Source organism: Trichoderma virens (genome assembly GCF_000170995.1).
Source record: "Trichoderma virens Gv29-8 chromosome Unknown TRIVIscaffold_6, whole genome shotgun sequence".
Lineage (NCBI taxonomy): Eukaryota > Fungi > Ascomycota > Sordariomycetes > Hypocreales > Hypocreaceae > Trichoderma > Trichoderma virens.
Window position 1 is genome coordinate 2,215,297 of NW_014013743.1, and position 24,429 is coordinate 2,239,725.

The 24,429-nt window shown below is 50.3% G+C and overlaps 5 protein-coding genes across 5 annotated transcripts; 2 read left to right on the top strand and 3 right to left on the bottom strand.

The window, feature by feature from the left end:
- Positions 1 to 532: 532 nt before the first annotated feature.
- TRIVIDRAFT_29016 (uncharacterized protein) lies at positions 533 to 1,690 on the top strand (the record flags this gene model as incomplete). The annotated part of the gene is made up of 3 exons (XM_014101508.1): positions 533 to 794; positions 858 to 1,113; positions 1,177 to 1,690. 3 exons carry the CDS (start codon positions 533 to 535, stop codon positions 1,688 to 1,690), a joined length of 1,032 nt encoding a protein of 343 aa, XP_013956983.1.
- Positions 1,691 to 6,410: 4,720 nt separating this feature from the next.
- On the bottom strand, positions 6,411 to 10,623 carry TRIVIDRAFT_28903 (uncharacterized protein; the record flags this gene model as incomplete). The annotated part of the gene is made up of 7 exons (XM_014101509.1): positions 6,411 to 7,799; positions 7,842 to 8,699; positions 8,762 to 8,946; positions 9,004 to 9,338; positions 9,399 to 9,960; positions 10,061 to 10,177; positions 10,257 to 10,623. The coding sequence occupies 7 exons, from the start codon at positions 10,621 to 10,623 to the stop codon at positions 6,411 to 6,413; spliced, it is 3,813 nt and encodes a 1,270-aa protein (XP_013956984.1).
- Positions 10,624 to 16,672: 6,049 nt separating this feature from the next.
- Positions 16,673 to 17,504, bottom strand: TRIVIDRAFT_8829 (uncharacterized protein; the record flags this gene model as incomplete). The annotated part of the gene is made up of 4 exons (XM_014100860.1): positions 16,673 to 16,935; positions 17,047 to 17,252; positions 17,351 to 17,367; positions 17,430 to 17,504. Coding segments are annotated over 4 exons (561 nt in total), but the record flags the coding sequence as incomplete, so codon positions are not given.
- Positions 17,505 to 17,814: 310 nt separating this feature from the next.
- On the top strand, positions 17,815 to 18,871 carry TRIVIDRAFT_16715 (uncharacterized protein; the record flags this gene model as incomplete). The annotated part of the gene is made up of 3 exons (XM_014100872.2): positions 17,815 to 18,032; positions 18,098 to 18,173; positions 18,242 to 18,871. The coding sequence occupies 3 exons, from the start codon at positions 17,815 to 17,817 to the stop codon at positions 18,869 to 18,871; spliced, it is 924 nt and encodes a 307-aa protein (XP_013956347.1).
- Positions 18,872 to 19,238: 367 nt separating this feature from the next.
- On the bottom strand, positions 19,239 to 21,504 carry hac1 (transcriptional activator HAC1; the record flags this gene model as incomplete). Its single annotated transcript, XM_014101510.1, is given in 3 exon segments — positions 19,239 to 20,217; positions 20,229 to 20,731; positions 20,800 to 21,504. The coding sequence occupies 3 exon segments, from the start codon at positions 21,120 to 21,122 to the stop codon at positions 19,733 to 19,735; spliced, it is 1,311 nt and encodes a 436-aa protein (XP_013956985.1).
- Positions 21,505 to 24,429: the final 2,925 nt, after the last annotated feature.

The following is a 24,429-nucleotide window of genomic DNA, read 5'->3' on the forward strand; positions in this document are numbered from 1 at the left end:
ACTGCAGGTTTCCAATTCAGATCTTTCAACAGGCCCAAGTAAGCAACCTGATGGCTTCACATAAGCGACAACAACGATAGGGAGACTGGGGGAAAATGTTTCAACATTGCTGCGTACCTCTGCAATCTTGGAATAAACTAAGCATTGTCAAGTCGTCGCGATGTGACCAACATGTCTTCTCATCAACCGGTTCAAACTCTATTTAACGCCGCCGATCCTTCGTGGCTCAAGCTGAACTACAAACGTTCTAGAGCTCCGAGGAGATCGACAACGGATTCGGTAGTCGCTACTTGGGATGGACTTTGGGGCTATATGACGGTGTCCCTCTTGGCCCAAGCTGTTTGAGTGTACTCGTGAGGTTACTGGGGCTGACAACTACGTGGCGTTGAGATTAAGACAATAGAAAGCGTGATGAAACGCCTTACGCGGGGTAATGGAACCTGTCAAACATTAAAATCGATTCCTCTCTATCAGATATCATTCTACTTACCTCTTCTTGTTCTGCCTCGCTTAAGCATCGGTCACAATGTCTATGCAAACAGCTATCCAAATCAAGGGCCCTGGCAAGGCCGAAATTGTCAAGGATACTCCCATGCCAAAACTTCGCGACGACTATATTATCGTAAAGACAGCGGCTGTTGCTTTGAACCCGACCGATTGGAAGCAAATTGATTACTTACCCAGCCCCGGAGCGATTGTGGGCTGTGATTATAGTGGTATCGTAGAGCAGGTTGGTTCTGCTGTTAAGCATGGGCCGCGCGTTGGTGATAGAGTCATGGGAATGGTTCACGGCAGTGAGTACCTTAATTTCCAGAGTCTCGGCTGAGGAAATAACGCTAATGGGTTGTTTGCCATAGGCAACCACTCGAACCACGAAGACGGCGCGTTTGCAGAACATGTCGCTGCCAAAGGGGATCTTCAAATAAAGATCCCCGACTACATGACATTTGAAGAAGCTGCAACATTAGGTGCTGGTATCATTACCGTAGGCCAGAGTCTCTACGAGTCTTTGGAACTGCCTCTGCCTGACGATCCCCCAATGCGGTCGTTTCCTGTCTTGATATATGGAGGCAGCACTGCAACAGGCACCCTTGCAATTCAGTTTGCTAAGCTGTGAGTGCACAAGCTCCAATTGAGGCACTGAACGTATAATTCCGGGGTATTGATCTTGCTCAGGTCCGGTTTGGAAGTCGTTACGACATGTTCCCCCCAAAACTTTCACCTTGTTCGCAATCTCGGCGCGGACCACGTATATGACTACAACTCACCAAGCTGCGCACCTTCTATCCGAAAGATTACCAAGAATCGACTTTTCCATGTATTCGACACTATCTCGACTCCTGAAACGGCAGAGATATGTTGCAACGCCATCGGCAGCCAAGGCGGCAAGTATGCTGGTCTCAGTGGCCTGGAAGAGCTCCCGCGTGACGATGTGACCAATCTTCACGTCATGGCATATAAGGCTTTTGGAGAAGCGTTCGACTTTGGAGAAGAAAAGGTTCCTGCTAACCCTAAAGAGTATGATTTCGCAGTCAAGTTTATGGGACTGGCTCAGGAGTTGCTGTGGCAGGGCAGGATTAGGCCGCATCCACAGAGCGTGAGGACAGGAGGATGGAATGGTGTTTTGGATGGGCTACAAGAGATGCGGGAGGGCAAAGTATCAGGAGTGAAGCTGGTTTACCCTGTTTAAGGTGAAGGATATATACGACCTAGATTTTGACTTCATCCTCGCTGAATGTCTTTGCTTTCGCCTGTCCGCGGTACGAGGTGAAGCTAGAATTTGGGTCGGTAGAGCCACCAGTACACAACTTATATAAGCACACGCGCTAATTATATTCTCAAATATAGTTGAAGAGGGCCACATAGTCAGTCAGTGTTGTTCAACTAGGAAGGGGGGACCAACTGTAGGAAGGGGTCTGGTGGCTAAGCTGAGCTGCAAAATAACGCTCCAACTTAATACACGCTTTCTTATCGGACGAAAGTATCCAAAATTTGTTGGCTCAGGAGTTACTTGTGGCTTTTGATGATGAAAAGTGCAAGGCGGGTCGAAACCATGTACGCCAGCTGACCAGTGTGCGCATCTCGTGTACACGTACTGCCACAGCACATTCACCTTGATAGCTTTAGTGTATTCATCCTACGTGATTCAGAGGCCAAAGCCAAGTGATTTGTTATCTTCTTGGCAGCAACATTCTTCATAACAAAGTGCTGTTTTTGTTACTGTCCAGCGCACCTAACCTGGTTTGAAGATCAAGTAGCCGAAGGAGACACGATGGCTAAAGCATTTGGTCTCCTGCCTCTTCTGCGAAGCACAACGAGCAATATCCTTCACATCGAGCGAAGCAAATGCTGAATACCCTTTCAAGATCCCAGAACGGTTATCAGATTTACCTACTCTATCCAGAAAGCGAGGCGAGATTCGACATTACGAAGAAGCTTTCTGGAGACATCCACCTGCTTCATGATCGATAGGACGCTCTGAATTCCGACCGATTCCTAGCTGAAGCTTAAGCTTTTGAATTCTCTTAGCTCCTCTGTGTTGCAAGCCCGTTATCTAACAGCCGCCGTTCTCTGATATAGTATGCAATATGTGCGCCTCACAACAGTACTTATTATGCCACGAATATTAAACGAGCTGGATTAAGAGGGCACTGAATAACCCAATGCCGTTCAATGTCGCAACGCAGGATATCCGGAAAAGAAAATGCGGTAAGCAGACCATCAAACAAGGCATGGACCCAAGCGTTTGAAACGAGGATAAGGCACTGGTAGTGACAGTGTGTTATTACTTTGACCATTCATGTGCAATTATTTTACCCATTCTTGTGGGAATAGGTGGGATTATCTTGACTATTCGACTCGTAACTCCCAATATATCATATCAAAGAATTCTGCACAACTGATTGTCACCGCCTGGATTTTAAATACACGTTCCACCTCGCGGTTGGCCTTCACTAGGAGGCGTTTCATCAGTGCGTCCAACGACCAGTATACAAACTGCTCAGAGTGATTGGAGGGGTGAGGCTCTCTCTAGTTTGGGAGGCGGAGACGGGAGAGATAAAGGATGATTATCATACGGAAAGATATGCTCGGACAAAAGAAAAAGCAATCTTCTTTATTCTCGTATGCTTTGGTAGCTCTTGTGGACCTGTGACAGAGAAGCTAGTGCTTATTTCAGATAAGGCACCATGCCATCCTAAGAACTAGGCGATGACCAATGCCTTGATGTCGACTGCCGTGGATCTACCCCACGCTCACGATCATATCCATTTTCTTGCTTGGTTTTGAACACCAAGTGGAGTGGAGTATCTTTGCCATCCAAGCGATCGAGCAGTTCCTTGAGCTGCTCGTTTGTCTTTTCAGCTTGCAAAGTTAGCTGCTCCCGATAGAAATCGAGGTCGGGCAATTTGGAAGGCTTCTTGTCAACAACCGTGGTTGACTGAGCACACATTTTGCGGCTGAGTGGTGCTTCAAGAAGATTCGAATCAAAGCCTGAATGCAACACAAGGCAATGTTGGAATCCCCTTTTTAGCTTGACTGTTTGGAGCCGGTATTCAAGGGAAACCTGTAGGACTTGATCAGTTTTGGCCTTCGATAGAACCCACGACTGGTGTCTTACTCTGCGCTGGTAGAAACCAGCAAAATAACAAGCTTCTTGTCGTGTCTTGACTTGAGCTGACGTTGATGAAATAAAAGGTTGAATGGTAGATTATCCTGCTAACACGAGAGGATTCTTTTTTTACCACCACTTCGCGAGGCTCAAGGTCTTGAGAAGCTGTGCAGTCCAAATATATGAGGTCGATTGCCGGCAGCATTATCCTAAACAGGAAGTTACAGACTACCAGATGCTTATACCAATTAGCCTCATTTTTTCTGGGGACCTTGACGTGGTTTGCTCTAATTTCCGCCACTTTATTGGCCTTGATATGCCCTGATTGGAGATGGTCTGCCGTAGTCTGCGCTAGACATGTCATCCCCTTGCCTATTCGAGTAGAAAAAGGATTTGAGAAAAGTGAGTGTGTGCAGCCGCATGTGAACAACAACATGATCCCAAGAGATGCTGTATCTTCACGGCGCAAGTTCCGAAATGGGAAATTGTAAACTCCCTGAAGCTGGCTATCCGCGGCATGAATTCCGCTTTTTCCTTTTTTTTTCCAGGAACTATTTCTTTTTGATAGAGTTTGAACATGCAGGATACACATTGATCAGATATACAAAGCCTCAATCATGGCGTGCTTGGACCCCTCGCGCTCGGCTTGCCTCGCTCTTAACTTTGGCTATGCAATGATGCTAATGCAGTGTGTCTGCATGGAAGTGTGGATGGACTGGCGGAATGAACGGACGAATGAAACTTAAAAGAATAGAACAAATCTGGATCGTTGGACGTGACTTGTCGGATTTACCGGACTTGATGGCAGCTCAGCTCTTCTGTGGAGGACTGGATGAATCATCTTGAGCCAGCTAGAAAGTTTCAGCCCATCCAAGAAATGCCTGAGGTGTGACTAGTCAGTGATTTCATCTCGTTTTCTTTGCTGATAACCCCGGCTGTGGACAAGACGAACAATCACACGCCGTTCAAGCCTCTGGTTAGTATCCTAACTTCTTTCAGGAATTTGGCGTCTTTGTCCTTGATGGCCTGAACATACACGAAAACAGTTTGTTTGTTACGCCACGATGCGCAACGCGAGCTTTCTTTGTCTTCGTGAAGAAAATAAAATACGATTCTGATAAAATCCCACGGCAGAAATATACGGAGAATATCAAAAATGTGGAATATTCATCTCTGTGCTCCCCTTGTAGCCAACGAAGATTGACATGAGACGGTGATGTTGTAGTGAAGGTATTTGAAGCAAACTGGATGAAGACACATGCTGGCAAAGACGTGGACGACCCACCTTCTAGCTTTCATCACAACCTTGTCTTTAATAATGGCGTCTTTTGCACGATTTCTTGAAGTCAAGTTTGCCACTTCTACGACCGACTGATTTTTACAAAATGCTCAATGGAGAGACTGCTCCAAACCAGCAAGTCATTGCCAACCTAGCTGCTATTACAACGAAAGGGGCACATTAAACCATAACCCACAAAGGACATGATCACATTCTCTGCTGCGACCATACATCCCAGATCATGCTGCTCCAAAAAGAATAAAGGAAGCCTACGTTTGGACATATCCCTGAAGGCTCCATGCCCTGAGCCAACACTCTGCCAGGAGTTATAATGCACAGCACAATGATAAATTATCTGCATGAAATAAGCACCAACTAATCGTCATTGCAATTGAAACGTGAGAAGAGAGAGAGCAGTCTGACGTGTGATAGCCCACGGACCTACAAGGCAAAAGCTTCTGAGTCACAAATTCGAAACATTGCATATAGAGCCTCCGGTTGGTCTTCAAAAGGCTGTGTGCAGAATGCGGCGTATTCTTTCATGGCCGTAAGGCATCACATAGACGAGCCAATCGCCATTTTAAACATAAATGCGATACCCATACTAGAAATGCCCTCGCTAAACATCATACATGTAGACTCTCCAAAGGCAACGGCTCCTTCGACTCTCCCCCGCAAAGGATGCCACCCACACGGCCATGCGAGAAGAATGGAGGCACACCATCGCCTAGGCAGAAAGCTACGTAGTGTGAAGGATGAGCTAGCAGCGTGCTTTTAGGCTTGCTCGGCATCTGTTTCGGTGCCGAGCTGGACCAACATGCCCCTTGTAACAACATACGAGTACACAAGTTCAGATACACTGCGAGAAGAAGCAATGACACAATAGGAATAGTCAAGTCAGTGTTTGTCTGAGCCAAAAGCTTGGCTTCCTTGTGAGAGTCAAGCTGTGTTGGTCACGGGCCCAAGAAACCAAAAGAACCTTTCCAATAGAGCTGTAATACTACCAGACCCGCGTATTAGCCAATCTCTAGTATAAGAGTCGTGTAGCACTAACCAGTTTGTTTGTGTATATTGGATATTTTCTACATTCGCTTGCTATCTTGAAGCTCATGCGGGTTACAAACATCCAGCCACCAGGACGCGTATAGGGCAATATTAACTACCAGAACGTACATGCCGCACCGGCATATCAACGCCTCATGAATAAATCACCAAGGGGGATGAGAATAGAGCCAAATGGATAGAATTTATCTTATAAAATGCCTACCCAACAAGCCTTTATAAGAGAGATCCATGCCATCTCTTCAAAGAACTCAGGACGCCAAACGCGTGAGAGGTTTCAGCAACTAATTATCGCCTTAGAAGCATCTGAACCTCCTTAATAATCCTGCCAACTATCAACCCTTATACCTCCAATATCCGATTAGGTATCTCATAAACGAACGTAAACCTAAAGAGAGAAAAAAACCGAAAGACGAAAAGACGGAAGAAACAGAAGAAAGAGAAGCCCGCATTACATGCTTAATGCGCTTCATGGTCTTCCGCAAAACACTTGAATCGATCATTTGGTTGGTGGAATTGATACGATTCTCCCCGAACAACTCGGTCAACCTCCTCGCGCACAAACGGATACACGTCTCTCCATGCATTGCGCCCCATCCAGCAGTCCAGATGGCCGTAGCCCGGCACAACTCTTCGGCGATACTGGATGCCTCCTCCAGGGAGGCCGGCAGATATGCCAAAGGCATCGATCAGGCGTTCGTACGTCTTCTCCGTGGCTCGTGGGGATATGACACCGCTTTCTTGGCCAATGAAAGACATGATCGGAATACCGCGCAGCCGCTCAATGTGCTCTGGCTCATTAAATTCTATGTACTCGGGCGCGTTGGAGCTGACATAGCCGCGGCTACCCATTCGCTTCAATGAATTCATCATATTCATGCTACCTCCGCCGAAAAAGCGATCCATGTTTCGATGCGTCTCCTCGTTGAGGTTGTGGTGGTTCCAGCAACGTCCAAAGAGCAATGTCGCGCGGTGGCAAGCAGCATTCTTGCACATCTCCTTTCTCGTTCCCGGCCAGAATCGCAACAGCTGGTTCAAAGTTTGCTGGGCCAAAGAGTCTGCAGTCGATGTGCTGCAATCCAACCAATTCCCCAAGACCGAGTAATATATCTTGTCCAACCCCAATGGCAATCTGGCCTTGATCATGTTCATAGTGTTCCATATTGGATTCATAAACACCTGACTGCAGGTGATTCCCAAAATCCACTTAGATGGGATAGTCCCATCAAGTAGGCCACTGGCAAATGCGACGGCTCCCATGCAGTGAGCAATAGTGTAGAGTTTGCTCCTACCGTAGATCCTCCGAATTTGCTTGATGCAGGCTTTAATATCGAGCCTTGAATCGTATGTTGTCCAGTCCTGTTCTCGTGTTGACTTTAACTGGCAAATACGATGCACCGTCACGAAAACACGGTAGCCAGCGCGCGTAAAGTAATTGACGGCGTTGAACGGGATAGTCGGCAATGAGAATATTTGATGGTCAACAGATGCGCCGGGAATCATGAAAAGATTCTCAATTTTGACAGGAGTGCCCCGTGAATCAGTGGCAACAGCGCTTGGGCTTGGTTCCCACATGTGGAGCTCGGTTTCGACACCATCGCTGGCGATTATGGTGTATGTCTGAGATGGAGGCGTATAGTTCATATAGGGGACGAACCCCTGTTCTGGGTACTCGAGAGGGCCTAGTGGCGTCAAAAAATGTGACAGTGACTTGGATGCGAAGAAGGACAGGAATTTAGACATGTTGATGGTCTTTGTGAGAAGGCTGCTGCCAGCAGGAGAGAGGGTCATCATCTCTGAGGCAAAGTCCTTTGGGTGTATATTCAAGATGCCTCTGGCAACCACTTTCTCACCAGCAGAGATGGGCATGTATTGGTAAAAATCGGCAACATCGTCATGCCAAACGATGCGCTCCTCATTGGAATCTTCATTTCGAATATCCTTTTCTGTTATCGTAACATAGAGAGTCGTTGTAGAGCGCCACATCTGGAGGGGGCTAAGAGAAACAGATGCGTCAACCAATTTATACCCACGGAGGCGAAGGCGTCGACCGTTGGCACCAGTCATGTCACAATCATACGTCAATTTGCTGCTCCCTGTGGTTTCGTGAGCTCTCTTGAATAATCCCAACTCGCCCCTCGATATCATAAACGGCGAACCCTCAATTGTTGGGCAGACAAATGTGCCTGTGAGCATACTGCTAGGCTGAGATTCCTCCCTCAGCCAGCTGCCATCAAGAACTGTCGCGCTGATCAGCAGCCTGCCAACCTCTCCCCGACCTTTGCCAGCACGAAAGTCTGATTCATATGCGGGCTTGTCATCAGCCGCCGCATTTAGTGATGTCTTGTGAATGAAGCCAGACATGAGCTCCGTGAATTCAAGGCTCTTGAGTCTGAGCATTTCGGTTTTGCTCAGCTGATAGGGCACTTCATAATCAAAGCCTAGGTCCGGCTCATACGAGTGCCAATCTTTTGGCTTGTGTGCTGGCTCCCCAAAGAGATCCAAAATATCGTTCTTCTTCTCGTTGATGATTAGACCGTTCTCTCTGGCATACGCCTCGACTGTACGTTCCGCTAGGGCGGCAATAGTTGCAAGCGGATTCACTCCAATAGAGGCAGGAATGACGGCTCCGTCGACCACGATGAGGCCGGGATGAGTCTCTGAGGTATTGTTGCCGGTAAAAACTTGGCCAATATGATTTGTCGCGCCATTTGCTCCAGTATTGTCCCGCGACATTGGTGCGCCACTATGAGGAGAGCATTAGAACCAAATCATGTTACAAAGCGTAAACAGGTTGGGGTCTCTTACCCAAGAGGATGAGCCGTGATCTGTTGTTTGTTCATGTGGTAAAGCGGAGTATACACCAGGGTGCCGCCAACGGCATCTGTTGCCTTCTCCAGAATGTCATGGAATCTCTTGATACGGTCACTTTTTCCCACTCCTTGAAACTCCAAAACGGGTCTGTCGTTTTTCAGACTCAGAGTTGCTTGACTCCCTGATTTGGTCAGCAAATTTTACACTTGCTATCCTAGCCTAAGGGAGTGGAACTTACCATCGTGGGACATGATGAGAAAGACTTGCGTGTTTTCCAGGGTCCCTTTGTTCGAAAACGGCCCAAGCAACCTGCTCTTCCACAGGCTCATTGCCTCTCGAGTTCGCTCAAGCAGCGACATGTCAGGGGAATGGCTACCTGGCGTGAGGTCTAGCACACACTGTAGCAGCTGGCAAAATGCTTGTGGCATACATCCCTCTTGGATCATGAAGCCGCTGAGCGGATTCTCCAGACCCTCCCTGTTGTCGATGGCAGAGGTAATGGTTGGGCCCACGGGATTTTTTGGATCAGGCGATGGCTTTCCGAGAGCGTTCACTTCCTGCTTGCAGTTGTGTCTAAAGAGTAGGTGTTCTGTTAGCTTTGAAGAGTGGCAGAAAAGAGAGCAGTATACTAACCCAAATGCCAGCACGTCTCCATTGCCACTCATTCCGCGGCCAACCCAGTCGCTCGTGCTCAAGCCCATCTGTTGACTCCGCAGCAGGATTTCCGTCGTGCCAATCGCACCAGCACCGAGGAAGACGGCTTTCTTTGCATGCACCCACATCAAGTCGCTATTGGTGTTTTCCTCTGCGAACCTGCCACGGCCCCGACCATGCCACGCAAAGTAGATCAAGTAACCGCCACGATCATCCTGAACCTTTTCAATATACCTCACCTCGCACTTACAGAACATTTCGGCACCCCAATTCCATGCATCGGCAAGATATGTCACCAGCGTCGTGGTTTTTGACCCGTCATTAAGGCCTGTGCTGTCCTGTCCGGTAAGTGTTGACGCTGACATGTTGACCCCTGAGCTATTAGGGCCAGGCCGGAAGCGCGTTGTCAGAGGAACCTTGCGGAACTTGTCACCTAGCCCTATAACCTGGGCTTGGTCCCTAAAGATTTCTGACTTCTTTAGCGTTGGCCAGTTATCTGGATATGGTTCGGGCTCGAGCACATCTCTAACTTTTTGGTAGTCTAGGTCGGGAATGGGAGGGTTAATATAAGTGATTTCCCATGAAGACGCAAGTCAAGGAAGAAAAGATATAGATAGAAAGGGGAATCGGAAATAGCTTACAATTATCCAGGAGTGTAGGGTCTTGTCGAATTTCGGGCGGCCAAAAGCCCATTTTCAGGATATCTTTGTCCGCTTCGAGGAATACATTGGCGTTAATTAAGCTCGTACCACCTAGCCCTGAGAGTTGGTGGGATGCAAGTATCAGTGAATGCTCATCGCGATAACTAGAGAGATGACACAGGCAGACGGTACTCACCATTACCAAGAAGAGCACTCTGATCGCGACCGAAGAAGACATTGAACATGCCAGTGGGGTTTCCACTGTTTACAGCAAATCCACCGAGGGAACTGGGAGTGAAATCTCCACTGAATCGATACTGTTTCAATGTTTCGAGCGACGTGGTAGGGTATTCTCCTGGCCATCTCTCTTCTCCCCTCTCCAACAAGCAAACGGACTCGCCTGCTCGAGCCATGCGTGAGGCAGCTACGGAGCCTCCATAGCCAGAACCTATAACAACGCAATCGTATGAATGTCGCAAAAGCTCTACCGGTTTCGAAATCCGCGGGAAGGCATTTGTAGGAGTGACGGCTGTGGGGAGTAGAGGCTCGGAATACGTCGACATGTTAGAGGAGTCTCCATCTTCCGATCCACGGGAGGAGGTGGTCGATGGCGGAGTGAGATATGCGTCAAAATCTCTATTCGAAATCGGCATAAGATGGTAGTTGTCATATGTGCTGACAGAAGAGGCGTCATATTTATCGGTATGCTGCTTCTGTTGCCATGTGGAGTGCTGTTGTAGCGTCGGTAGAGAAGGTTGGTTGTGGAGAAGGTTGGAATTTTGCATCTCGTGTGCAACACCATCTCGATTTACCTTGGCCATGATGAACCGAAACTCTCCGAGAACAGAATCAGTGAAGATACCCGAGGTGCCTAGACCACGCTAGACGCCGTTTGCCGTTTGAGGCTGGTGGTGGGTGCAGAGACAATAGAAAAATTGTGTTGTTGGTTGCTCACAACTCTCCACACTCCTAATTGAAGAATGGAGAAAAACGCCGCTCGTGGCAAGAATAGGCAGTAGTGTCTTGGACTGTGCTCTGTGTCAGACCAGATGAATGAAGAGAGGGACCCAGTTCCGTTTTTAACTCTTGGAAGAGCCTGGCTATGCCATCTCACAACCAGCTTCTCTCACAGCCGGCAGTTCCAAGGCCCGCCGCGTTGGCCATCATTGCGTCCACAAGAGGCATAGCAGCTCAGTTCGCTGCGTCTACAAACGGCGATTTGCAAGGATGACGATGGTTAAAAAAAATTAACAATAGAAATTTTTCGAGTTCCAGGGGCACGGGGGTGCCATTGCAGCACGATGGATGGGGATTGAGGAGAATGTCACCTCACTGGGGAAACTTTGGAGGGGGGGTGGCAATGGCAGCTGTAGCCAGTCACTACATTGGAATTACAAGCCCAGAGCTTTGGCACCTACGCCTATATCCATACCTTCTTGGTCATGGAACTGGCACATGGGAGAGTCGAGTTGACAAGAGGAGTGTAATTCACAGCTCGTCTCTCTCCACCCCCCCTCCAGACTCTATCTACTCGTATTCTCGTGGAGTGCCGAGGCTCCTTGGCATCCGGTGGTGGATTTGAGACAAAAGAATTTCTCTTTTGGTCAGATGAATAGATGCGGCATTATCAGAGGTGATTTGATTGGAATGTGAGGAGTGATTCAGCTGATGCGAAGCCTGTTGACAAGACGTTGAGATTCCCTCTTTCCGTGTAAGAAGCATACATGTGGATAGGCATGACTAAGCAAGCATCCAGATAGGGAGAAATATCTCCAACGTGTGCAAAATATTTTCAACGTCAGCCTCTCCTACTGACCAGGCCATTACCATTGCCATCACTCGCGCTCCGTCTGTTTGTCTGATGCTTTCCATTCATTCGTCACCGTCCTGCCGCGTTCAACAAACCCTTGGTAAGCTGGCGAACTATCCGATCCGATCTGGGAGCGTTCATACGAAGAGCCCCCCTGTTGTTGCTAATGCAGGGAACAGGGTGTCAATTCGCACAGTCTCGTTCGTTCTAGGGCCTGTATTGGCTGCCCAGGGTGCTGGAAAACTTGCCTGGGAGGCTCTCAGCTGCGATGCTAGCAGGGCATCATCCCATCCAACCGCCCCCACGGACAGGGAGCAGGCCAATAATCTTCCTCATCCGGCCTGTTGCGGACAGCCGAGCGTGGGCCCAGTGTTGCTTGCTCTGCTGAGCCGCTCTTTTATGCGTATCAACCATTGACATCTCCACTGTGCCGCGCAGCTACAGTATTGCTAACATAGCCTACCCGACCAACTGCCTAGGTACCAAAGAGGCCTTCCAGGGGTCAAAGATCCGCCCAAAACGTGGTTGACCTGGGTAGCTCAATCATTGCAGCATCACAAGTGGAGCTACGAGGTGTTGACAGCTTTATCCTCCCCGTCGCTTGAATGCGTTCGCAGCAGCTCTCTATTCTCAGCTGCAGGCTAACTTCAAGTAGGATACAGGCCGAGACTGGCAGCAACAAATGACGTTGACGACGGGCGCAGCCCAGCAGCAGCCGAGTTCTTTCATGTGTCTTGTCTGGTCCTGTCTTGACGCCGCCAAGGACAGGGCCAGGGGAGTCGTCGGAATATGGCGGCATGTCCTGGGCCTGTCACAACGCAGAACGTTTGTCACAGATGGTATTCTGGTTCGGTACGGGTTGTTTCAACTCCGGCAACTGGCTTATACGGGCGTCCTGACCTGAGCCGCGGTGACAGACGGTATGTTGCTGTTGCAGCAGCCGTCTTTCATACGCCCCCTCCTTCACAGAATTGTCGGTACGAGCTCGCTCGACATCCACCTGAGCAGACAGGGGAGCGGAGAGGAGGTAGGCATCATTATCGCCAAAACTAAACGTATCTAGGCAGCCGGAAGAGTGAGAGCCAGCTCGCCTCTCGACCACTCAACTTCAGATGCTCCCAATGCTTCCCGTTTGAGGAAAGCAATGCGTGATTTGCGCTCCCTGTAGATTGCTTCTTCGGTGTTGATTCGCTGGCTAATTCAGCCCTCTACCTATGAATCCTCCCTCACACGAGATTCTGCCACTTCTTTACAAGTGTGGTAGGGAGTTGGGCTAGTTCTGCATGGCGGTCCTCACTGTCATGGGCTCCAGATGCTTCACCGTACCTGGTTGTAACTCGAACATCGGTTTCTCTTTCTAGTACCATGTCAACCGTCTCTCTGTTACACAAATCCAGCGGCTAACACGTGGAGCAACCACATCTCCGGTGACCTGCATCAGCCACCGCGGAGGTCTCAGCTCGGCGACGTCCAAATGGGCGTCACACACACACACACACACACTTTGACACTCCCCAGTCATTCTTGATTGGAGATGTGCGGCGGGTGGATTCTACAGCAGGAAGACTAGATTCCTTGGGATCCCTGGATCCGAGTCCTATTCGTCCACGGGTGAACATCTCGACCAAAGTTGCATCAAATGCCGGGCTAGCCGCCATATCAGGTTGCAAGTAACATCATGTGGATGTTCTTGAGTTTATTAAACTTTGGGCTAACTTATCCGCAACATGCTCGCCGACACTTGGCTGTCGTCCTGGATGTTATGTGAGGATTTTGCTTGGAGTACCTGTGGATACGTACGCGAACAAATCTTTACATACATGGGTATGTACACTTGCTATGTGACTGTGAACAACTTTGCTCCCTGTTACGGCAAGTCCTCCGGCCTCTTCCGGCCTTTGATCTGTGGGTAGGTCGGCGATGTAGTCATATTATCGTCTTTATCTTCGCATTATTGGCTCCTGGCAAGTTATTGCCGCACTATATCGGGATATCTGAAAGAGATGAAGATAAAAGAAGAAAAAAAAAACCTGAAATCTGCCAACACTTTTCGACGGAGCTGGATCCATGGGTTGCAATTGTCACACCAGGGTTACATATACCTAGACTCAATTGGAAGCTAGCGAATCCAGCCATTACCAATCGTTACGGCAATATGCAGCTCGCTCCTGTTAAGCACTCTGAGGGGCAAGAGACTTTCCCGGCTGCAAGGAGCTGAACACCAGGATGCTTTATTCTAGCGACAAGCTGCTAAGTATGAACAGGGGCATCTCGAACTCTCCGGTGCCAAATGCGTCATAGAGCACAGCTTCATTCCGCATATCCCAAGAATCTTTTACATGTGAAGGAGCAGTGGATTCATCATCTCGTCCGGCACTTGATAGCGGTCCGCCGGCCGGCCAGCCAACAGAGCTCGACACCCCCCTGGTCCAATTTAAGCAGGAAATGACAACTGACGAATCATGGGGCCCCTGCCGCTACATCCCTCGCGTTAATCCTCGCTGAAGAATTTGTCTCGGAGGCCGTCGCAATGCGTGATTGCAGAGTTAGAGTTACATTGCAGCCTCGCTAACGATCCAGCAGCCTGGTGTAAGTGCTCATTGGCATGCTAGTAAGAAGCTTGACATTGATTGGCACTCAGATCTCACTAGCTCTCTTTTCTTTTTCTATTCTTTTCTTTTCTTTTTTTCCCCTCTGAGACAAATTGGTCAAGAGACAAATCTTCAGCATGTGAGAAGGCGCAGTATGTCTCGGATCAAATCGGACGTGATGAAGTCGGACCGCGTGCACGGCTGCCGTCCATCATCATCATAACCATCACCAACGACGTCGTGCTTGAATCCATGCAATCACACACACCACCGTGGTTGAGAAACACAAAAGGAAGTAAAAATAAATAAGCAGCCTGCATAATTACTAACCTGTCCCAACAATAGCAACTACTAACCCTCTGTCTATAGAGTTGAATCCTTGGCTAGTGCAACCCTGGCTCAGCGCAACGGCCCGTGAAAGGAACCGCGGGAGCCGCCCATCTCATCCGTCTTCCCACGAAGCCTAGATTATTTTCGGTTAGAAAGCGTGCTTCCTATATTATCGAAGGTTCCCCAGTCTTCCGGCTTCCAACAATGAAATGCCAAATTTGACCTCGCTCAATGAAACGGATTGTCGAGAAAACGCGTACATGTGTGCATGCGAGATCATCTACCAAACAAAATAGATTCGTCACTTGGCTGAGTCATCAGCGGCAACTAAGAACTGTAAGACATGCATATTAGTAGCGAACAACATGGATGTGAGTCGTTACAGGCACGCATGACATTAGGCCCGGCAGCCACAAGGCAGAGCTTGTCGATGGACTCGTCATTCAGGCGATGCGACAACCTTGAACGATGCGTGATGCGTGTCTCATCTTCATGAGCTTCGACCACCCGTCTCAGTTCATAATCCCCGTCTTACTCGGCTCTCGCGCCAAGTCTTCCTTACAAAAGGCCAGGATTTGCTTTCATGCGCTAAACAAGGATGGCCCATCTCCGTCATCAAGCCTCAGCGATGAGGTCCTGCTGCCTCACACCAGCTTCCCCGCATGAAGTAGCCAGGCGTGATCGTGAGCTCAAGTCAGGCCATTCAGTATGAGCTATCACCAAGCCCGGGTTCGGTATGTCGTCACCAATATTTGTCCCTGAAGAAGCTGTCTCAGTTCGACCTGAGATCTAGAAGCGGAAGCCAAACCTAGTTCACGAGGCATCTTACCGTATCTAGCCAGTGCTACAATTCCGACTGGTCAGCTATGAGCGGACAGCCCAAGGATTCCCCGCCAGCTGAACCGTTGGAGCCGTGGCGTACACGTGGACAGCGCATTCACCAAGACTGTCTTTGCAGCATGGCATCAGCCCGGAGCGGTTCAGCTTGGGAAAGGGTCGCGGGCGCCAGAAGACACCGGTGACGGTGGAAATCCATGTGCCGGCTCAGCCGAACCAGGGTTTCATTTTCAATTGTCATTGTATTGTGCCGCGTCCATCAGCTGATTGTCTTTTGTCTTAGGTATTCGTATTCCATCCAATCGGAGAACATAGAGGCCCCAAACACCACGGTGAGCTTGACGGAGTTCCAGGTCAAAGCCATAGACTTCCCTCGAGCCCTTGACTGTTATGGCTCAGATCTCCTCTGCGTGAAAATCAGACTGCGGGGGAGCTCTGTCTCAGCTACGTTGTATCCGCTGCTCAGTTGAGGCTTCTCTAGTGTCTCTGAACAGTCCGTGATTCCGTCTGTGGTGGTGTGTCGATTCTTTCTCAGCAACTGCGGGGTGACATGTGAAGCTTCATCCTTGCAGTCCCATGTTTCATGTCCAGGCGCAAGTATTCAGAGCACTTTTTCGTAGACGGGTTGATCTATCATAATCTTTCTACGATGATGATGTATTTTCAGCGTTTGCTAATACCTTTTGCGTAAGCCTTCCATGTCATGGGCCGTGGTGGAATAGGGGAGAACCATGCTGTCCAAGGGTGCAACAAGTCCGTAGCATCTGTCAGAGTTTAGTACCCATGGACTGGTAAAAGAGGACCTGATGTTCCTTTGTTAGTGGCATTAGAGTACGCAGACGGGAACTGAGTGTCGGCAGGTGATGAATAGCACAACGCAACCAAGGGCTCTGAACCACCAGCAAAGTGACAGCTCACACATCTCAAATGTGTAGTTCCCACGGACGTTGAATCTTCCAATGTTTTCTTTTTCTTCTCCGCAAGAAGCGGTAGTCCCGCTAAATATACATACACAATTGTTCCCGTTTAGCTCTTGCCCGCCGCCCGCTCTGCTTCCAGTTCCCTCTCGGCCTGCTGATAGTACTTGGCCGTGTCCACGCCGTGCTGGTTGTGGTTGACAAAGTTGAACCACGGTACTGTGCTGAAGAAGAGCGCAGAGTATCTGCTCTGTCGGGCCGCAACTCCCTGCAGGTGCGGGCTCAGTTTGCTCTCGCCATATAGAGGTTGTCCCGCCTTGACCTTGGCAACCATCTCTCGCATGTCCATCTCCACCTCCCTTGAGTTTTCGGTGGCGCCGTAGAATCGAACTGTCAGGGGGTTTCAAAGCGTCAGTCTCGACCGTTATCGTCCAACAATCAAACAAGCCTCGGAAACAGGGAACACCACAAAAATGAGGGGTCATGCAAAAAGAAACGTACGGGCTGATCGCTGGTAAAAGTAGAGGAAACCGCCGGCCAAGCCAATGAATCCGGCCAACCGCATGGCTTTGGCAAAACCACCCCTGCCAACATGCGACGGGGCGAGCCTCTCGAGGGCATAGAGAGCAGCCGGTGCAAAGGCCGCAGAGGTTGCACCAGCTACGTAGTCTGACGTCCTCGCATATCCAACAACCCGCTTAAAGTGACTGCCCAGAAACCCATCAGCATTCGTCAATTCGGCTTGCGCGCCACACAAGATTGTCCTGCCAGGCAGAAACCCAAGATTCCGAGGGGGAAAACGTACGGATCGTTGTCGATGAGCTAAATCCCAGTCAGTCAGCCATGGGCTCCCCATTGCGCTGCCAATTGTGCGCCAAACATACCGGATAGCTAGTCTCGACGACCTTGCTGGTCCCGACAAAGGACGTCGGGCTCTGCTTGGTCGTTGTCGAGGCCATTTTTGTCGTAGATTTGCGCCCCCAAAATGCAGCACTCAATTGGATCGAGAGATCTGAGGCCGAAGCTGCAACTTGCGATTGTTAGTGCCTAAGGAAACAAGATATCACGTGGGAGCGTTTGGCTGTTTTAGATCACGTGAATCAATTAAAGATGGTGGATAGCTCAAGACGCGGTCCCCCACCATGATAAGATAGAGAGAGACGCGTCTAAGCTTGTAGGAGGAGTGATGGCAACGCTGAATTGACTGATTATAAGCAAATTGAAGACAAAACAAGACGAGAAGAAAGGAAAAGGAGAAACAAGTTCAACATGCCCTCTGCAGCTGCATTCGAGCGTCTGCTGGAACATGGCGATGATTTGGACGACTATGGTCTAGACGACTCGGACAATCCATTTGCATCTCCCACTCCCCCGCCAGAATCATCGACCAAGAAGCGAAAGGAGCCAGACTCTGGACTGGGAATTGAGGAGGAAGTTTCTGTTCAGAAGCGAGTAAGAGTGCCGAATGTTAAGCTTGACGAAGAAAGGTATAGGATATCCAAGTAGCAGCTAGATTTCTAAGTTGATTGCGTGTTGACGCTTCTGTCGCCAGGTTGCTGGGTCCTGCTGGAATCCCCAAGCTGAGAAAACGAGCCGCCGGCCTCAAACTAAAAGGAAAAGGCCACGAAGTACGCTTCTCCAAAACATTTTCCATTCTTTATTGCACTTGCTAATTCCCTTGTTCATTGGCCTTTAGTTCTCGGACGCCTCTCGACTTCTCTCCTTCTACCAGCTATGGCTCGACGACCTCTTCCCCAAAGCTCGGTTCCTCGACGCCCTCGCCATGGTTGAAAAGGCCGGTCACAAGAAGGCTCTTGTAACCGCAAGGAGCGAATGGATCAATGAAGGTCGTCCTAAAGCCAGCGGCAATGACGACGATGATGATCTGGATATTGGAGCTGTGGCCATTACGGAGGACTCGCAAGCGATTCCCTCGCAGAGGGGACAAAAGACTCCAGAGAGAGACGATGACGATGTCCCTAATGATGACGACTTATATGGCGCTACACCTCGAGGACCAACGCGAACTACAAATGCTCTCCGTCCCGCACCGTCAAATGACGCCCCTGACGACGACGATCTGGAGGCTCTCATGGCCGAAGCCGAAAGCATGGACAGTCGACCCGTCCCCACTGCCACGAAACAAAACAGCACGTCTGACACGCATCACTTGGACGAAGAAGACGATTTAGACGCCCTCATCGCAGAGGCAGAAGCGCAAGACCGCCCCGGCGGACAGCCTACGGGTACTTCCTCTTCCAACGAAAAGGGCCACGATTTTGCGGACGACGAGGAGGCCATGCAGGAGATGGAGGGGCTGTGGTGAACTAGCTTGGCTACTGGTTGGAGTGGAACATTGACAAGAAAGTGTTGTAAACGGAATTTGGATCGAGGTTCACATCTAGCTGGCGTTTTCGGGAGCGGGTTTGTTTTGCATTGGCGTTGGATGGGTTGGAGACGATTTGATGACGAGTTGGTATGGCCAACAGATAGAATCATAAGCCCTCATACTAGCTGTATTTGAAACAACATTGAATTTGCATATGAAGAGGTTAAAGATGGTAATCTATTCGTCGAATGGGGACATTTACGGATGAAGAAGTTGAGCAAGACGGTAGCAACAGCAAGATCGATCATACTACTGTGTATTAGGGACTCTTTTACGCATTCACAGGCAAGGCGACTAGAAAGTGTAGCGGCAACAGTAATATTGTATGTTGCTATCTAGACTACAAGGTATCGTAGTGGATTAAAAAAAAAAAATAAAGGCTTCATAAACGGCTTTTTGTTTCGAGCCGTGAAGTCCATCTCGCTTTGCGCCATATAACCTTACATAGACCTAGCCCACCCTTGTGCGGCTAATCCCGTCTGTCCAACCCATTTGAAAAAGTAAACAAGGAATTCCAGAAACACCAACTACTTTGAAAACGACGGAATCTGATATTGATGGTTGTGTTGCCGACGTCGTCGACGTTGGTCTGCTGAGGCGGCGCTTCTCTTGGGATCGAGAGCCGCGGCCTGCTTGCGCTGCCGAATCCTCCGTTCTTCGACTTTGAGGGCCCACAGGAGGGTGAGGAGGACTTCCCTAGACGGCAAAGTCACGCTGCGTAGAGATTGGGTCAGTTCGCTGTCGCCGCGCGTCGCACAAGGCTCGGAGGCCGAGGTCCCGTCCCGATCGTCGCGTCCCTCAGACACCAACCGCAATGCCTCCAGCGTCGCATCCAGAAGAGGACGCGCCAAGCTGGGGCTGCTGGATAGGATGGTCCGAAGAGATTTGAGTCTCAAGGTCGTGGATCTCGAGGTCGAGCTCGTGGTCCGCAGCGGCATAGTTGCTCGCTGCCACAATGTCATAGGCGGCGTGGTTTGCGTCGTCTGTGAGGAAGTCGTTGATGTCGAAGTCGTAGTCGGAGGGGAGAGGATTCGTGAAGCAGGTGGCAGAGTCACCAACCATATAATCGTCGTCAAGAGTTGTGGAGTCGGGCGAAGCGAGAAGTGAGCTTTCGAGGACATAGCGATCTGCATCAAGGGCCGTTGACAGGCCGAAAGCAGCGCCGAGGCTGAAAGGAACGTCATCCTGATGAACAGGGTCCAAGCCAAGGCAGTTTGCGCTGGAGTGGGAGAAGACAGGGACAGGGGCATCTCCACCGATTGACACTGCGGGTCGCACAACATCTCTGCAGGACGTTGTGTCGAATCAGTGGAGACGGTCTGTTGGCTAATCTTCTCCTCCTCCTCCTCAGCTTCCTCATCTTGCTCCTCGTCTTCCTGGGGGAATTCCTTGTCGGGGATGGGGGTGAGTGCGGGTGAGAGAGAGGCGGGGTTCACGGTGGGGTTGACCGCGGACCGCATCATCTGGTCCATCAAGGACTGTTCAGTAGTGATGTTTTGGCCATCTTGTGAGCCGAATAGTTGTTGTGATAGTGTGATGTTGTCTTGGAGAGAGTCGAGGGGAGAGGATGAGCGGGTGACAACACCGGAGCTGCGTCGGAAGCGGTTAAGCTCCTCGACCAGGATCAGGTTCGTCTTTTGGGCGTTGTGGAGGAGCGTCTCTAGTTCCTTGTTGCGCTTCTCAAGAGCCTCAACCTCGAGCCTCTTCCTCTCTCGCGAAGACTGCGCAGCGCGTCGGTTCCGAAGAACACGCTCAACGCGACGCTGCTCCTTTTCATCTTCAGTCTTGGCTCGTTTTCTATAGGCGCAAGCTGGTTAATACTACAAGTCATGGTGCAGTGCGAGACGAGTTACACTCAGACATACCTAGGAGGGAGGTTGGTCTTGGGCTCAGGAAGGACCTGGCCCCATGATTTCCTCTTCTTGACGGGCTTCTTTTCTGATGTGGAGGAGTCTGCTGGTGTGCCGATGTCGTCGTTGTCGGCCTCTGGTGATTCGGGAATGGCAGACAGACGAGAGTCGAGCCCGTCGGCAAAGGAGTCCGGCGTCATCATCTCCTTGGGGTTGAGAGTTGAGGGTATTGATGAGGAGTCGGCGAAGAGAGATGAGAAGTTGTCGCCGGGAGCGGAGAGGAAGGATTCGGCGGGTGAGGCCTCGTACTTGAGGAGGGGAGACTGCTGGAACGCCATAGTTGCCCGTCTTGTCTTGGACTTTTTGGTGTTTTTGGTAGGACGCTCTCTTTGAGTGTGCTTCTCTGGTCTCTCACTTGCACAAAAAAATGGGGTGCAGCAGTGCTTCTTTGAGCTTGAGCTTGAGCTTGAGCTTGAGCTTCTGCTGTTTGTGCTGCTGCTTGTGCGTATTTGCTTGTGAAATGCGACCAAAAGTTGTCCCGGGGCAACGGTCTGCTTTTGTCACAGCGCAGTGGAGATGTCGAGTGCAATCAAAGCGCGTCCCTACACAGTGACATGACAGGCAACCAGATGGCGCCAGTCGAGTGAGTCAGCGGATTGTGTGGCTCTGCTCAGTGGATGAGTCAGTGAGATGAGGACAGAGTGGCTTCTTCGGTTTTGGGCCTGGTGAGATCCATGTCGGCTGGCCTCAAGGCGGCGAAGCTGGTCTCTTTATCTTGAGGACACGTTGGCCTCGAAGGCGGCAGGGATGAGTGCCTGAGGCAGCAAACGGGCAGGGAAAGGGGTGGCTTCGGATCAATCGAAACCAGGCAGGCCATTAACGAAACCTTGAGAACCGTATCAGGGCGGGGCTGAGCCTGGAATCGGGCGGGGCGCCACCAGGGCCCTCACAAAGGCCCTCCGAAGGGGCTCAGGGGGCTGTTGGAACTGATGATTAGCGGGCTGGGGGTGGGCCGGCACTAATCTGACTGCTGCAGGGGGGGGCTGTGAGAGGGCGATAGTGCGTGTTACAGCGGGTGGGCGCGCTGGAATTGGAATTGGGGTTCAGGCTGGGTTCAGATCACACAATCCTCGTGCTGCAATCCCTCCGAGCGCTCGTGTTTCCCATTGCCAGCGTTGCAACCCGGCAGGCAAAAGAGGATTCCGGCTGAACCGAGCCGTTGTCCGGGAGGAAGTGCAGATGCTGCAATATTAGGCGGGATTCCATAGAAGAGGCAGTGGCCGAGAGTGCGAGTAATTTCAATTTGAATGGATTTCAATTTCAGTTTCAATGGCTGTCTTATTGAGTGGTTCCAGATGCTGAACCGCCGAGACACGTGCAACGCCCAGTCTCCAGTCTCGACTCGCCGCAAATCTTATTGTCGCCCAGACTCAATGCTTACTCTGTAGTCGTGCTATTGATTCCAATTACTGCACATACTGTATCAATACTTACTGTGCAGCCCAAGAAACATGACATACATGCATGCCAATCCGTGCCAGTGCCGGGATATGCTTTGTCCGTACAGGCGACATGTTGCCTACATGAATGTGTACATGTACCTTAGCACCTGTAGCATGCATGTATGTACAAGGATGTACATGCAGAGACGTTGCGGATGCTGCATTTTTGTTGGGCTTCCTCCTCACGTTGCCATGCCACTCTGCTCATCCAGTGCCTCCCATTGGTATCTCCAAGTACTCCGTATTGTCCTGTCCTTGGCGCGTTGTTGGGCCTCAATTCATCATTCTGCTTTGTTGTTTCATTGTGCCGATCTCGTACTCCAGCAGAGAGGAGAAAGGAGAACTGGAGAATCAGAAAGGGGGTTGGACCTGATGGATCCTCAGATTCCCACTCTTCTGTGGGCGATGCCCTCTAATACCAGAGACGGTGTCCCAGTTACGAGGTGCGATTCGCCACTCTGCTTCTATTCTAATGCTGTCCTAACGCTATTGTCCCGCGCCACCAAGAGCCTAGAAGTGCCTCTCGAATGCTGCCTGTCCGTGTATCTACTAAAGCGTATGTACATGAATGGGCTCCGTCCATGTAACAATACGTGGTGAGCTCCGACAGGCACAGCCCACATGCAACGAGCTGGTCCGGCTCTTGGTTCAATGGCAAATGGCAAATGGCTCTTCTCTTCGTCTTCAACTGGCGTTGCGCACGTAATCACTAATAAGACGCCGTTTCTGCGGAACCCGCGTAAGCCCTTGAGACGCAGCAACCGTCTCGCCTCCCGCTTCCGGCCTTGCTCTCGTCCAATGGCTCCAAGGACGTGCAGCGGTTTGCTCTCCAGCTTAGCCCTTGTTCCTTGTTCTTTGTTCCTTGTGCCCTGATGACCTGAGCATATCCCGCGTCCTGGAAACTGCTTGTACAGGAAAGAGGTAGGACTGTAATACTATAGCCCACATGATTCTTCCACTCTCGTCTCACTCCTTGTCCGACTGCCTGTTTTGGCCTCTGTTTGGGGTCTCACCAGATTCCCATTCCGTCTCACACAAGCGCTCAGGCCAAGGGCAGGGCAGGGGGCCAAGGGAAAGAAGCGAGAAGAATCACATCGATCGAACCGGCGGGTTCGTGCAATGGAACCCTAGCTGGCGTTTCGCCTCGGAGCCGACCAGGGCAGATGTCGCGCAGACAGCAGCACAACACTGCACAATACAATACATACTACAATGCTACCGTACGCAGTATGAAGAGCCGAGCAGAGCAAAGAGGGGGGAAAGGCAAATACCCCTCAAAAAGAGCAGCCGGATACTACGCTACAGTGGAATTGAAGCTCAATAGTACCAGAAGGGAATCTCCGTTGGTGCCTTGCATTGGGAGCTCGACTCCAATAGAGCAGTGGCCCAGAGGGTACATAGGGCGGGCCTTTCTCTCTTTTCCTTCGGCCCTATCTCAGGCAAAGTGAAAGAAGGCGTACCGAGTTCTGCACCTAGCGCTTTGGTGTGGCAGCCAGTGCTCGATAGCATCTCATCTCGGAGTGCGGGCCGTTGGCGCCGCCCCTTTTCCTCGCCTCCAGACAGTCGAGAGTGAGAGTGAGTCGCCAATGGATGTAGATGGGCAGGTATTCTAAGCAGATACGGTACAGTACAGCTCTCGTAGAGGTAGTGTCGATGGAATTGGCTGAATACTCTGTGTAGCAATGACACCGCGAGACTGGAAACAATACAGTAATACTACTACATCTCCTACACACGTCCGGCAAGACATTCCGTTGTCAAATCACATACCCTTGCAGTCCAATGTCTCTAGCTCTCCGTCAAACCGGCGTAATAGCAAGAGACCCTCCCTCCATCTTCCCCTTGATTAGGCCGACGATCCCCCTCTTTCTCGCGGACCCCCAGATTCATATTCACTTGCCTTTCTCTTTCCGCTCTACCGCGACCGTAAATGTTCCGGCCTCCAAACGTTAAAAATCGAGTCCATGTAACCCAACCGGGAGAATAGCTCCATTCTGCCACAACTGGGTTGCAGTTTACCCGACAGTTGCTCGGCTCTTCTCTGTCTATTTCTTCCACAAGACTGGATGAATCAACTTCCATACTACGGAGTACTATGTACATGATTCGACTTAATGTGCGACGCAAAGAGGGCATCCGCTCC